Source organism: Phlebotomus papatasi, chromosome 2, assembly GCF_024763615.1.
Source record: "Phlebotomus papatasi isolate M1 chromosome 2, Ppap_2.1, whole genome shotgun sequence".
NCBI classification, from domain to species: Eukaryota; Metazoa; Arthropoda; class Insecta; order Diptera; family Psychodidae; genus Phlebotomus; species Phlebotomus papatasi.
Genome location: NC_077223.1, coordinates 36,002,828 through 36,018,883, shown reverse-complemented (window position 1 = coordinate 36,018,883; position 16,056 = coordinate 36,002,828). Strand labels below are relative to the sequence as shown.

The following is a 16,056-nucleotide window of genomic DNA, read 5'->3' as shown; positions in this document are numbered from 1 at the left end:
GGTCATAATTATTTTACATTCACTTGAAAAATATTAAAGTTTTGCAAAAATTTTAACCTGTTTCAACTACAGTTTATATTCGATTTTATATAAGGCCTTTTAAGAGTCTGAGTAATTTTTGACAAAATGAAACCAAGTCGCAAAATTCCGTCAAAATATTCCATTTTGACAAAATTATGTGCCTATATATTGCCTAACTGCTCTACTTTTCGGAAGAAGAAATTAAAAAAAATCAATTTAGATTGTACAATGTACATCAATAAGGAACGATCTATAAGGTTTTGAAAGAGCACTATAATTACTAGGTGTTTAGAAACTCAAGACATTCAGTGTGGTGTAACATACAGGATTAATGCTATGAGTAAGAAAAGATGGAAAGAGAGGTGTATAGTATGCAAAATTTTAAATGGAAAAATACGTATGTTAGAAAGAGTACACTCTAGTGGAGTAATACGATTAGTAAGATATTTACTGTTCGCATTAATTGTTTTCTGAATTGCATTACAGGCAATTTGAGGAATTTTTTATGCGTGACAACTGTGATCGGTCAGTTTTCGAGCTATTGTACTGCTGCCAATTTGTACGTGTTGGGAAATGTTTACTGTGAAGCAAGATAAAACAATTGCTATTTTTTACCATTCTCGCAGTTCAGAAAGTATTAATCTTAATATTAATCTTATATGTGACATCGTCATCAGGACGGAGTTACTTCTCTTGTCTGAAGACCTTATTGGCAATATACACCGTATAATAGCAGGTAGTTTTGGATCAGTTAACGTTATTGACTTAGAAAAAGATACAGTTTTAAAAATTGTACTTAGGGTAAGATGGAATAATTTGCAACTGTGAGATTTCCTAATCGTTTTAGATGGCAAAAGGTAAAAACAACGAATAAGTACTCTTAAATTTAAAGTCTTCTTCTTCTCTGTGATTTTCTTTTTCTCTTTGATCATCTAAAACAGTGACAAAACACAAAATTTCGAAACAAACATAAATCCAAATTACCCCGTCTTACCTTAAATTCTAAAAAGCCTTTTTTTCTCTTTCTGTCTTATATATATGTTCTCTTTCTGTCTTAACCAGTATATAAATTGTGTAAAATACACTTTAAATTTTCCAAAACCAGAAAACACTTCAACTACATCAATTGATTGAAGTGCTGTTTTAAATCTTTCAAGTTTGAAACTGAATATTCATGTGAATCTTATTTTCAGTATATACAATATTCTCAGTGAACTGAAGGACGTGGATGAAATGGTCGAGAAGTACGAAAAGAAAAGCTCTGTGTCTGCAAAATTATTCAAAGGAAGTCTGAGAAAACACTTTTTGAGTTTGTAGGCAAATTTTCATCACAAAGGCCAAACGAGGGAAAGTTCAGCAAAGATTTGTGTTTTCTTCAGTATATATAACTTTTTTTTCCAACATCCACACTTTTGCAAATTAATTGGCAGCTTGGGTGGAGGAAGAGCATAGGGGGCGACCCGGCAAGAGGGGGTGGTTGTTGATTATTTGTGAATTTTCCGAGGGTGACCAAGTGGAGTCCATTAAATCGGGCTGGGTGGTGTTGGATGAAGCACCCAGGAAGAGGATGTATATAAAATTCCATTAACGGAATAACAACAATAAACTTTATCATATTGTGTGTCGAAAGTTTTCAAAACTTTCTCGATTTTTTTCCATCCCTCTCATTCTCTCCATAATACTTTCTTTCACTTTATTGTTGTTATGGAAAAGTTTTCCATAATTATCGTATATACTTTGATCGAACTGCATATTACATCCTGGTTGGATATTGAGAAAAGATGCTGAAGGGATGGTTGAAGGATTCTTCAAAAGAATACTCTCTTACGCCCTGGGGAATGTTTTCTTTCAGAACGCGTTGATGAGTTCAAAATGATGACACTTCATCAAAATACCATAATACTATATAGCCCTTTTGTCCTCATTTCCAACCACCAATCCAGGTGGATAGACACCGCATCTTCATGTAATTAAAATTAGTATCAATGGAAAAACCAGAGGCGAGAGTCCATGTGAAATTTGTCTCACAACTTCCATGGAAAGTTTTAACGAGATCCACAAACATCCCTCTTGTACAATAATTTTTCTTGTCCTCTGGCATAATCACCCTGATGAAAGCTCTCTCTTTCTCACAATTCGCGTTCACCCGTGTTAGTGCATCGACGCAGAATGACGAATAAAATGTGAATAACATTATTTTGAAGAACAAGCCAACGAGCTACCCTGTTAGCTGTTATTATTGTTCATCTGTGCAACAACGTTATTAACTCTGCATCAACTGTTTTGTCGACAAACATACCGCTCAACCTTAATTTACCATCATCTATTCCAACACAAGCTCTATGAAAAAATTTATGTCGCTTTTAAAACAAAAGTTGTGAAAAAATTACTGAAATTGTCCAAAATTGTCCTTGTTTATTCCTTGTATTAAAAAACTTATACGACACCTATTTACTTAAGTTTACCAAAGCTGTATTAAAAAAGGATATAGAAAAAATAATAAATCTAAAATTTTATGATATATTCTGTGAAAAGGATTGCATATTTCCAATAAATATACTAAAATATTTTATGAAATTTATATACGTATGGCCCAGGGGCCAATCGACATTTCATTTTTCCATACGGTTTTGCATAGAGGCACTGAAGACTATTGGCAAGTATCTTTTCCTAAAGAGAATTGACTTATCAGTCCGATATATTTCGAAATCGTGCATTAAAAACTATATAAAAATACATATTTTATAATGTCCGCCGAAATAATACAAAAAATTACAAGCAAATTTGTTTAAGTCGCGGTGAAATAGGGTCGAAGGAACACCTCTTCGACAGGGAACCCCTATTGACAATTTTGTCAAAATATTGAAATTTATTTAAACTATCTAATAAATTGTAAATAATATCACGTGTTTCTTTAATCTGCTTTTCTGATAAGGATAGGTGTTCAAATTTCGTATTCCAAATGGTACAGAGTAGGGCGTCAATAAGTCCTGACACGACTTCTTAAAGTGTCAATGGGGGTTCCTTTCACCCTATCTGCAACATTTTTACAAGAAAAATTGAAAAATAGCTTCACTTTTTATTAGGCTTGATGGGCCCCTGGTATGGCTTATATGGTTTTACTATAATACATACTTCTAATGAATGGCTTATGGGCTACAGACAAAGCTGTAAAGCTTCTGCCATTTTTACTTACATCCACGAATATGGGAAGCATTCAGTTAATTTCGAACTTGTTAATTTTGTTATGTTATTATTAAAAAAATTACTTTAAAAAACATGTGAATAAGTCACTAAACGTAAGTTCAAGTTAATATGTAAAACATTTATTAGGTTAAATAGATTACGAAATGACTTCTCTGAGTGAGTGAGTTGTTTCAATATCTTGAAATTTACAAAAGGAAAAAAAAGAATTTCCAAAGATGATGTAGTACTGACATTAGCCCAAGCATTTAACCCAGTTCCCGAAAGTCTGAAAATCAGCGAATAAAATAAAGAATTGCAGGAATTTTTCAAAATTTACTAGCAGGGATAAAAAAAATCTTAAGAGTGATTTTTCGTAAAAATATTTTTTTTTATTACATGAAACAAACTTAAGGCCTGAAGTGTATAACAAGGATTTGTTCCTTTATCCGGTACTTCGGCTTTGTTAGTAAGAAACTGATAAGAATTTAGTCAAATCATTATTTTGATTATACTAATTACTCTAAGCCGTCTATCGACGTAAGTTGTAAGTGTGTCTAGGGTATTACAATTATCGATTAAAGGTTATTTGCATAAATTTCATTTACTTAATCCTTTATTGCCAAATTCTAAGGGCTAAATCTCGAAGAACAGCCAGAGTTAGTTGATTATTATCTTATTATCCTTATTAGCTGATTGTCTAATAAGGGTTTCAAAAACTGGAGATTTAGCCCAGTTCCCGAAACTTCCAAACTCCTGATTATTAATATTATATTATTTAATATTAATGTAATATTATTTTAAAATCAGGACACTTTCCCCTAGGTTTTAAAATATACGTGCGATGAGTAATATTTATTGAAAAACATGGGAAAAATTTAGTCAATATAAAGCTTGAGACCGTGCAAACCATGGGCACTTTCCCCTAATGAATTTTTGAAGCTTACTTGTCAAGACTTATCCTTAGTTACGAATATTTTATATAATTTTTATGATCGTAGTTTAATAAATTTTCTATTACTATGACTTGACAAAAATCCACAAAAATATCAAATTGTGCTACTTGGGATTCCCAGGAACTTGTTGTGACTGTCCCTGATTTTTTTGTAAGTGTCATCTTTGCAAAAATATTATGTTAAAATGAGAGATTCAGTTGCTCAACGGTGCGGGTAATTTGATATAAATTAGTTCTTTTACATGGTGCTCGTCAGTTTTTTCTCAAGTTCTAATAGACTTTCTCTATTATATTGATCATTCACCCTCAAACACTCACCGTAATTGGAAGGTCATGATATGTATCACAAGTGTCGAGTTTCCTGCGGAAGCGCAGGACAGTATGAGTGGCATTTTCGTAGCCAAGAAGAAGAACGTAGTCCTGGGAGGGATCAACCACTGGTTCACCATCGCTGTTCTTTTTCACATGTCGATCCTGAAAGACAAGTCCAAAAAAAAAGAAATATAATTTTAGGAAAATTGTAGTTAGAGGAAATTGGACAAAACAGAATCAATCCATAATCTTGCATTATTATTAGTTTACTTAACGAACATTTCACAGAACAGAGAAAAATCATTAATCAAGTTGAATTATGACCATCGCCACAGTAGAGTGGCTTTTTATTAGTTTTTATCACAGTCGAACATCTTTATTTTCGATTTATATGCTTTCGGGCTTATTTAAATAAATTATTAGTGGATGAGATGGAATAGTTGGATTCTGAGGAGATCTCGCGTGTGTTTCTTTTCCACAACTATGAGTATTCTATCAAAACAACATACAAACCCAATGGATTGGGATTTTCGGGTCTTTTATCGTTCAGTCTTCTTTTTCTCTCCCATCATAATTTTCATCTAAACTGTGTATACGAATGGAATATAATCTTCTGAGAAATTCCTTCATTTAATCCTGTATTTTTTTTTTAATATTTTTTGTCTTTTTCACCCTCAACATATTGAGCTCTGTAAGAGATACTTTATAGTGCAACTCCACCTCCTCAATTTTCCAGCCACCCATCATCTTTCTGTAACTGTCTGATGGTATGTCTACATTTCCTTAGTCTTTCCTCTAGATGCTTCTTGAAATAATTCAAGTGAAAAATTGAAGAAACTCATATTTCCGTATGTTCAGCACTATGACAATATATCCTCGGAGATGTCTGTCATTTTCTTACTGCATTTTGTCAGGAAACACATGACACAATATACGGAGGTAGAAGGACTTACTGAAAGTCAGATTCATGGGTTAACCAGACCTGAATGTTGTTCAAAAAATAATTTACTCAAAATTGTTCAACGGTAAATTACAGAAAAAGATAATATTTCACCCGAAGGATATTGCATTATCCTAATATACAATTTAACTTTTTTGTAATTTTGAAATTCACACAATGGAGTCTCTGAGGGAATGCTCTAAAATTATCATCAATTAATAAAATTCATCCTAAATTTTAAGTTTAATCTTCATACTATCAAAGTTTTTCTGGCAATTAAGAACATTATTTTTTTTAGCTTTATTAACTATTAATTATATTGTATACGTAGAAAACTGCAGTATCAAATGATTAATACAAGACTTTTCTAAAAAAGAATATTCGTTAGAAAATTATCAATCTTTTATTAAATATTTTAGAAGTCTTTTCTCTATTATATTAAATTTTCTAATGAAAAACGGTAGAGTAGATTCGAAATTGTAATTTCTAAAATCGTTTTGAAAATATTTTAAAATAGAATTGAAAATACCTATGCTCAAATTTATATTTTTAAAATATACAGACATTATTACTTTAATTTTATAATGATAATGTGTTGTTCTACAATGCTTAGAATGTCCAATGTATGTCTATTAGCACAGAAATGCCGAAAAAACATGCTTAATAAATTAAAATTATTTTGTTCATAAGTACAATTAGTAAATTTATTTTTACGTACTCACTTTGAAATTATTTGTAAAATAATTCATTAGGATCATAGCAAAAACCATTATTGAAATCATATTGTTGAAATCAGATCTGATATTTAATTTCTTCTTTGTCATAAATTTCACATATTAAACATTATTAATTCTGTCTAAACTGTTAACAAATTCTATACTATCGTATCCCAATTTTTTGAATACATTAAAATTTACAGTTGACAGCGATTTCTATTAATAACATTCTATTTTAGTTAGCTCAAGAATTAATCCAATTATTTAATAAATTAATAAGTTATTAAAAGGACAGTGTCGAAAGGAATGCAACCATAAACAAAATTAAATAGTGAAATGTTTTAAATATTTGCCACGACTCTCAAAATAAAATGTGACAAAGCATTTATTTAACAAATTTCATGTAAATCATAGAGAAAAGTAATAGTGATTTTTAAATATATGGACTTCTGACTTATCGAATATAAATCATTTTCAAAATTAATTAATTATTCAATGGCCTTGTCTGATTTTAAAAATTAGTTCGTATTATTCTCTCTGTGATATACCCAGCTATTGCTCGTATTTATTATTACTAGTTTATTTATAATTAATAATGCATTGAAATTATTTCATTTTATGCGTATGTTAACCTGAGATTGATGGGCAAAAAATATAATTTATCTCTTCATTTTTCCCAAAAAGGAGTTCTGGAAGATTCAGAATGACTTTTTCCTGATGTGGCATGGATAGGGTAAAATAAGGTAATTTGGAACCATTTACAATTTGGGACATTTGAGATTTTCTCATTGTTTCAGATGAGCAAAAAGAAAACAAAGTCCGCAAAATAGAAGAAAAAGACTATTAAAAAGAAAAGGAACAGTTTTCTTCCTTCATCTCTAATCTGTGAATCTCTAAAACTGTGAGAAAATCTGAAATGTCTCAAATTGTAAATGGTTCCAAATTACCTAATTTTACCCTAAATCACGGGGTTAGGCTTAGAAATTTCATACAAATATCCGGGAAAACACTCGAATTTTATGTATAATGTCTGCAAGGATTTGCTCGCAGAGAAGAAATTACCCCAAACTGTCCATTAAATTTTCCTTCGTGCTATACTGTCCCTATTTTCTATCCAGTATGACTCGCAAAAGAGATAAAAAATTCCCACTTATTGGCAATGTAATTGCCATTAAACAATGTCAATCTTTGTTTATAGTGCACCCGTTATACTTCATTTAAAAGAGGTACCTAAGCTTTAATACTCGTTTCAAAAACTGCTCAAACTTAGCAAATATTCAAAGGCCTTTCTAAGGAACCCAAACTTGTAATAATCCTTTGTAAAATCATTAGAAGAAGTAATTTAAAGGCTTTGTCGGATGCGGTCAAATAGACGACAAAAATAACAACCACAACATATCTGAAAAAGGAAAATTATGGTGCTTACTATATCAGTGATAGATGAAAAGGGAAAATCATTCCCTTGAACATATTTTTTAGCATTCTATTGATTTCAAGTGCCTCTACATTATCGACAGTCAGAACTGTGTTTGCTTTTGCAACACGACGAGGACAGGGAAAACTGTCGAGACAAGAAACCACATAAAGAAAGGTCGATAATGCAGAAGCATTTGAGAACAGTAACGTTCTAAAAAAAGAAAGTTTAAGAGAAATAATTCCTCCTCTTCATTTTTCATTTGGATAGTACCATTTGTCGATTCATAGGACTTTTGTATCAGTTTCTCCAGATCCCAACCATGCCAGATGGATTACGAGATCTGTGATTTTCTACATACCATTCACACTTTTAAACAAAAAGGCCACATTCTACAATATGTCGGATGCACAATCGAATTTTTCCAATTTGCCAAATGTGACTTGTATTCCACACAATAAATCTCATTGAAATACAAAAAGTGCAAGCACCACGAATTTCCACAAAAGATATTCAAAAGATAAACAGAAAAAAAGGACGATGAATGAAAAAGGGGACACGACAATCAGTTTGTCAAGATTGTAATTAACTTCTACCTCCATCGAGCATCTCATCTCCGGAATTATCCACTGGAGCACATTCCACTGTCTTGTAATTAAATTCTAATTCGTTTCTAAAATGTTTCGAAAATTAATCTTGGAATCTTTCAACATCGAAATTTATGATTATTCCAATTCTATGGCGTGTGTTTTCATAAATGGTCTCTCAACATGTATATGGCGTTTATTTTTTTCACAGAGAACAGCGCGCTATTCCACCTTCTATCTCTATATTTGTGTTATTGGATTGTCTTGGTTTTTCTTTTTTTTTATTTTTTATTTTTGGGAGGGATATTAAACTAGATATGAGCACACTATAATCTATTGGACAACGACACGGTGTGGTGTAATAAATAAAACGCGAGCCACGGAGGATTGTCCCGGAACGGGTTCTTCGAGAAATGCAGAGGCGCATTTTGAAAGCACAGAGATGGGAGCAAGAAAAAAAATTGGTAGCAATAAATAATTAAATGGTGAAGCAAGAAAAGAACAACATTCAGTCAATGAGAAGGGGTATCATATAGATTAGATCGATATAAATGCACTAAAGCCAATCTTGCATACCAAACATCTCAGTCAATTTCCTCTGCAACTTGTTCACAAATTTAGTGCCATTCACCATCTTTTTGTCATTTTAATTTCGATTTAATAAAGCTCAATTTCTGCTTAGACAAAAGGGGAACAGCTTTCAAACTTTCCTCATTAAAGCTGACCAGTTGTGGGAGGTTATTTGGAATTTTCCTCTCTGAAGTTACAAGCCGGAAAGAATGTGAGTCCCATACAGAGGAATTTCAGCTGTTGTTTGTTTATTTTTCGGATCTTGCTAAAAGGTATTTGACCTTTTTGTATCTAAGAAAAATTTGCAGCATATTCGAATTATTTTTTCAACTGTCCTTTAAATTCTTTTGTAAGTTTTTGCGACATCCGTGGTTAAGGAAGATATTCAAATACTTTACTTGATAAAAAACGGGCACTTCTATGCTACAACAAACAGAAATATGTTTGATTACAAAAAAAAATTAAAAAATGTAATGGACTTCTAAGATTTAAACTTATATTACTTATAGTAGTGTTATTTTAATTTAATTCAATCCTAAATATTAAATTACAATAAAACTCAGCAAAAATGTGCAACATTAGAAAATATTTCAAAAGGGGAAGTTGAGCATCTCTGAATTGGGGCAGCCTTAAAATCGGATTTTTTTTCTTTTATTTTTAAATGAAACTGGTCTTTATTATTATATAATTTAGATCAACAAACCTACGAAATTAAATTACATTATAATAAGGATCATTTCCATTTAAAAATAGGAGAAAATGGCAGAATTGCAAAGCTGCCACAATTCAAAGATGCTCAACTTCCCCCTAATTCTCTATTTCAAAATTAAAAAAAAAAACAATTTTCATTTGAATGATTTTTTTATAAAAATCGATTCTCGTTTTCAAATTTACTAAAATACTGATTAAACTGTTGCAGATTTTTCATTTCAATTCAGGCATAAAGTGTTAGCATGTGGCATAATACAAAGTAAGTCTTAATAATCTATAAGAGGAGCAATCTTAAAAAATAAATTTATTGTAAGGGTGTCTACACTTTGTAAGCAGTTTTCGTCAAAAATGGCTCTTTTGAAGGAAATCGTCTGCACTGCTGTAGGTAGAAACGTCAAAATTCTGTCAAAAATACGATTTTTGACGAAAATTGCCCCCAATGTGTAGAGGCCTTAAGACAGTTATTAGTACATTTTATATCTAAATTTGATTTCTGGTTTTCTGATATTCTTTTAGAGTTGACACCGTAGAGAATTAGGCCCTTTGAAATAAGGCTTTTACTGCCATTTTTAAATCGAACTGGGCTTAAAGCCTCTACACATTATTGGGAGCAATTTTCGTCAAAAATTGCATTTTTGACAGAATTTTGACAGTTGTACCTACAGCAGTGCAGACAATTTTCTTCAAATATGCAAGTTTTGACAAAATTTGCTCCCAATGTGTAGAAGAATTCTTTACTGTGATAAAATTTAGCTTCACAAATAAATTGTTGAGCTAAATTATGTTGTGATAAGGCTCAATTTACCTGTATTTTAAAGATAAAAAGTTCTAGGGTCAGGAGTGATTGTCTGTACCGGTCACTGTTTGTAAAGGGCAATGTGATCTTTAACGCAATTCCCAGTGACATGCGTAGGTCCGCGGATGGGATTCGGCAGTTTTTTCGGGTCCAGGCTGAATGAATCTTAAGGAGCATCTTTTTTTTTATATTTTTTTCTGACTCTTGTATATTTCCTTTTAACTCTTTCTCTTCTTTTGTTATTTTTCTTTTAATTTTTTTTCTCTTAATCACAATTGTAAGAAGGATGAACCCTATTTTACGATTAAAATAAATATTCTATTCTATTCTATTCTATGTTATGGGTTATCCCTATTCGAACTTACCTCCCAAACAATATTAATAATATAATATTATAAATACAATATTAATAAGAATAATATTTTGGTATTTTTTCATTTCCCCCTTATCAAGATCTTACATGATAAGACCCATTAAAACCATTTTTTAATACAAATATGATCCTTCATACAACCATACAACCAAGAACATTCAAAATACTAAATATTTAAAATCATATCTCCACAAAATTTAACATATTCGTTATCTTATGAAGTAAACAGGAAGCTACGATACGAAAACTCACTAACCATATTCTATTTTGTATTTCATATGTAAATAAAATTGAAATCATAAATGCATAAAAATAGTGAAATTTCTAAGCAAGGAAAACTGAGAAGTTATGAACTACTTTAGCGTTATCAGTTAGGTTTAATAGAAATTCTGAACGCTTTTCAAACTTATTTATCTATTTATATATTTAATTATTTATTTTATTAATTCATTATTATCTACTTGGGTGCTTTTTATAATTTTTTTCACTTAAACTGACGTAAATTGAATTTTTAATTTTTTTACTGAGTTATAACGAACAAATGAAGTTTTTTTGTACAGTAAAGTCTTTTGAATCAAAATATTATATATTCTTTTATATTTATGAAAAAAAACAACTAAAAGTAAATTTCTTATAATTTAATTGGGTTACGATTATAGATTACATGTTTCGTAAACACTTGTACTAATTTAAATTTGCCTTCTAATGGGTCCTAAGGAATTAATTAAACACTTTCAAAATATTTTAATTAAATATAATTGAACATAGTTCAAAGGAAACTTCATATAAATATTTTGTGACAAATAATTTACATTTTATGCAAAAAAAAACTCACTTAATATTCTTAAAAAATCAAGAAAAATATTTCCAGAGGAGAAAAATGCAAAAATTGTTGGAAAACTGAAATATTTAGAGTGACCGTGTTTCATCATACTGCATCAGATGTATAATATGTTAGGAAAAAATCTCTTTTTACTTAAGAAATTGCAACGCAAATGTGAATCCTATTTCAGGAGCACTTCCTTTGGGATTGACCAACCTCTAAGTTCCTTCTGCGAATGCCAAGAATTTATCAGGAGAGTGTGGAGAAATTTCTAAAGAGAAATTCTCAGTGTTTTTTTACCCATGAGAATGAAAATCATATTTCTCGGTTAGCTCTCTCTCAAGAAATATGCATGGGAGTTGTGGAAAAAAAGGGGAGAGAGAGTCGAATTCCCTAAAATAATTATCAAGTTTGTGTACATCGTACCGCACAACTTAATTAACTCAATTATTTATTGCCGCCTAAATAGAAACGGAAATTAGTGACGAGGAGGATGGAAAGTGTTGCTGTTGTGGCGGGAAAGCAAAAGGAAAGAAAATCTAATAGAGCTGTAAGAGAGATATGCGCTTGAATAATTTGACAGTGAGGTTAAAGTTCAAAGCAATACAATATATTTTAGCATATTCTTGCCCCCCTTCTATCTTGTTTCAACTTTTTATCTCTTGCAATTACATGCCGCCAGTGAAGTATTAAACGTTTCATGTGTAATTAAGGTGGCATCCAGTCGATGGACTAATTGCTGATCACCTTCCATCTTCGTCTTTCTCATTCATCTTCTTGGACCTTTTTTTCTCCAACTCTCAATACCAATCTCTGTCTTATGTAGACGTTATTTATTTAAATCATCTTCTCTCTCAGGTAAAATAATGAACTGTCTCGACTTTGATTGTAATTTATATCCAAAGCATCGTATGTGGGGAAATCAATTAATTTCACAAAATTAACTACCATGAATCCGGGTTGAAAAAAAAAGAAAAAAGTCAACAAACCATTGACGATTGCCCCTTCCTGAAGGGTTATATTGAGACAGAAAAATAAATTAATAATATTTTTCCACTGTGATGACATTCCAACCTGTTTTCAACTATTGGCAATGAAATTTGTATAAAAAAGAGCCCTGTTGGAGTTTCATTATTTTTTTCATATCTGAAAATTACCTTTTATTTGTCCAATATAGCAAATATTTCAATAATAACATTTTTATTAAAACTTACCCCTTTAAAAATACCCCAGTTATTATTTATTTATTTATTTTTTAATTTTAATATTGCTTTAACTTCAAAATATTGAAATATTTGCCTTTTACGATGAAGAGTGGAATATAAGCAAAAATTAACGACAGAATGAATCAATAGCAATCATAACATTTTATATTATTAATTATTTATAATGAAATTTCCATTTCATTAAATTAAAATTATTTGTTTTAGTGTAAACCAAATGGACTTCTAGGAATGGGTTTTGATTGGAAAAATGCTTTGTATTTCAGGAGGTAATTCAATTCGGATTGGTACTTTGTTGTGCATTGAAATTAAAATGACATATATTTTGCATTTAGCATTAAAGATTTTGATAATTTATTAAGATGAATATTCCATATTGTTGGTAAATTATTTTTTTGTAATTAAGAAAGTGCCCTAAAAATATTTTAAAACGTACAACTTGGGCTGTAAATAGATGCTTTATGTCTAACTGCATAAAATGTCTATAAACATTATTATTATTATTATTTTGTACTAATACACGAACCCTCTCAAAAATATTTCTCTAGAGTTCCATCTAGCAAGAGTCATTTTATTTTAATGCTGAGATTTATGCAAAATCATAAAAATTTTCATTAGAATGTCACTGAAATTATATTATTAAAACAATTAAATTTATTAAATTTGGTTGAATTGCATATTAAATAACAATAATTCACAAAGTTTAAATTAGCGTACTATTCAATTTATTTTATTTATTAATGTTATTGCTTAGACTAAAAAGCAAACTATTTTCTTTAAATATTTTCTTCAAGACTATAAAAATTTCCGTAAAAAGGGGGATGGAAAAGCATTCTAGGCTTTATGAATTAATTGAGCTCATGACTTAAATGTTAGGGGAAAGCGCGTAAACTTCGGACGACTCAAGCTTCGGACTTTGGAAGATTTCTTTAGGTTCCTTATCGGTTTCACTCATAGTTGTTTTCTGAAAATTTGAGGCATTGGATTAGTTATTAAAATTTAATATTTTAATGGGCCAAATTCATTTATAACACCTTGAAAAAAATTATTTGTGCAAAGTATAAATCGTCCGAAGGTAGCGCGCTTTTCCCTATACCTCAAAAGTAATTTCATATCATTTACCTTTTAGCCGTTCTCAATAAATTTGAATCGATTCATAAATCTCTCAAAAGATCTTCCAAAATAGTTTAAGAATTTTAAAATAGATTTTCGGGGAAAAATTAATTATCGATTAATAACCGGGTTTGTAACCGATCATGCAATTGGAATTGGCTTAGACTTGTCGGAAATTGAAAGACTTATCCAACAATCCCAAACATGATACTATTCGGTTGAGAAATACACTCTCCAGGAAGGACTCTTCAGGTCCTTTTTTAGCTTTGACCTTGGAAAAACAGTTATTAGGAATGATTCAACTGTATTTTTTGTCAATTATCAGCCTGGGAACTCAGTGTAGATTTATCTGAAGTAAAAAAAATGATATTGACAGAAGAGTTAAACTCGTACTTCGACGAAAGATTTCTTGTTTGATTGATCACAACTTATTTTATGAGACGAAACATAGTGAGTTTTATAAAAGAACTTTTATTTTTATTTTTTTTTCTAATTAACGGTTCAAGTAGGAATTTAACTGATTTACTACCAATATAAATATTTTATTTTGTCACTTTTGATGAATCTACATATTATAAGTGTGATCAGGACTCAGGACTAACGCATTGTAAGTCTTTTCTTAAAGGATATCCGAAAATCAGATCCGAAAACGACTCATTTTTTTTTAATATTTTAAATGAAGGTGTTTAAAGTTTAAATCATTTTTTTTATTATTCCGAAACAAAATTTTTATTACCGACTTAATCTCTTAAGTATGTACTGTATAATAATGTTAGTTAAAAGCAAAATAAAATATGTTTTTAGTACAGATAAATTAATTTAAAATTCTTAAGTTTTATACACAACATATTTATACTAAATTAAGTTATTGCTTGTATTTTTAATATTGGCAATATAGTATGATAATAATAATAATATACGTGTACTAAATCAGAAAGACTTTTCAAAAACTAACGGCTAAGATTTATTTAAATTTAAATTAAATTTTAACACTTTATGATACTTCTGTCTTGCTTGATAGTTTTTTATCGTATTTATTACAACAAAATGTTGTCATGTATGAGCTCAACTCTGTTCCCAAAGAGTTTTTTTTTAACCAACAAATGTGTAGAGGAAGAGGAATTGGAAAATTTGATGAAATTTCTCGTGTTTCGGAATGTTTTGACAATGTTAATTCCTTCCCAAAGTCCCTTTTCTTTCTTCTCTGCGACGGAAAAATTTTGGGCTCAAAAAAACATGGGTACAGCATGTCAACAGAAGTTATACTGTTGCAGAGGAATTTGGGCTATTTGAGCTATCCCAAGGGAGATGACTGAAAAGTGCATCCGGAATTTAACTTCTTGATTATCACTCAATGATAGTCTGTGGCCTATCAAGCAAAATGAATGGGAAAATAACAAAGAGAGAAAGAAATCATTAGAAATGCCCCCTACGAAATGACTCATTTTCAGAGAAGATAGTCCCACAAATTGTCTGCTCCTGATGGCTTTTCCTGCTTTTGCTGGAGAAATGGATAAATGGAATAGCAATTAATGACACTGCTGAATTATTTATAGGCGATTGTCCTGGAGATTTTCTTTCTTTAGACAATTACTGGGGACAGAGGAGTTTATAATGAACAAAATATACTTTCCATAAAAATTATTCATTGTTCAAAAAAAAAAAGAAACTTTTCCTGCTGCTGGCAATAAATTTCTATATGAGATCCTCTCACAGTTGACCAAAATGAAAAGCTTTTTGGGTATTTTCTGGTTCGTTGGTGAAAATTTAATTTTCCTGAAAAGTGTTATCATTACAGGGGTATAACATAGTGGGTAACAGTGGAAAATGTTGAAACAAAAGTGTTGATGTTTTTGGTGGGAAAATTTTCTCAAAGTTTCTTCCACATGCAACTAGTGAAAATTGTTTGCACTGAATAGCACCTGGGTTAGTCCCCATTGGGGTTGAACATAGTCTGCACGAAAGGCAAAATTATCCAACGATGAGAAGTGAAATACAATAGGTGCAAACTGATTCCACTCATTGAGATGCCTTTGGAACTTTTGGTTAGGAGTATTGTATGAAAACTTTGCAAATAACAACAATTGCCCTCCAATTTAATACCCCTGTATATTTCACTGAAAATTGTGTACTAGAGAGAAATAACCACGGTGATGGTATGTCATTACAGAATACTCACCACAATGTAAATTGCTCTATCGTCTCGATTTGCCAAAAACTAGACATGCCCTTCCCAGACCACTTTCAGATGTGGAAATTGATAATCCCTAACAGTGCTTCATGTTTACACACTTGAACATTGACTATGCAAAATTCGCG

General features: G+C 30.7%; 1 protein-coding gene across 5 annotated transcripts in view; it reads right to left on the bottom strand.

The window, feature by feature from the left end:
* LOC129802325 (MOXD1 homolog 2) overlaps positions 1-16,056 on the bottom strand; it is a 391,421-nt gene that overhangs the window by 57,512 nt on the left and 317,853 nt on the right. For all 5 annotated transcript variants that reach the window (XM_055848051.1, XM_055848052.1, XM_055848054.1 and 2 more), the window contains one exon: positions 4,478-4,633. In XM_055848051.1, the coding sequence (XP_055704026.1) occupies positions 4,478-4,633 (156 nt within the window). The remainder of the gene's footprint in view (positions 1-4,477; positions 4,634-16,056) is intronic.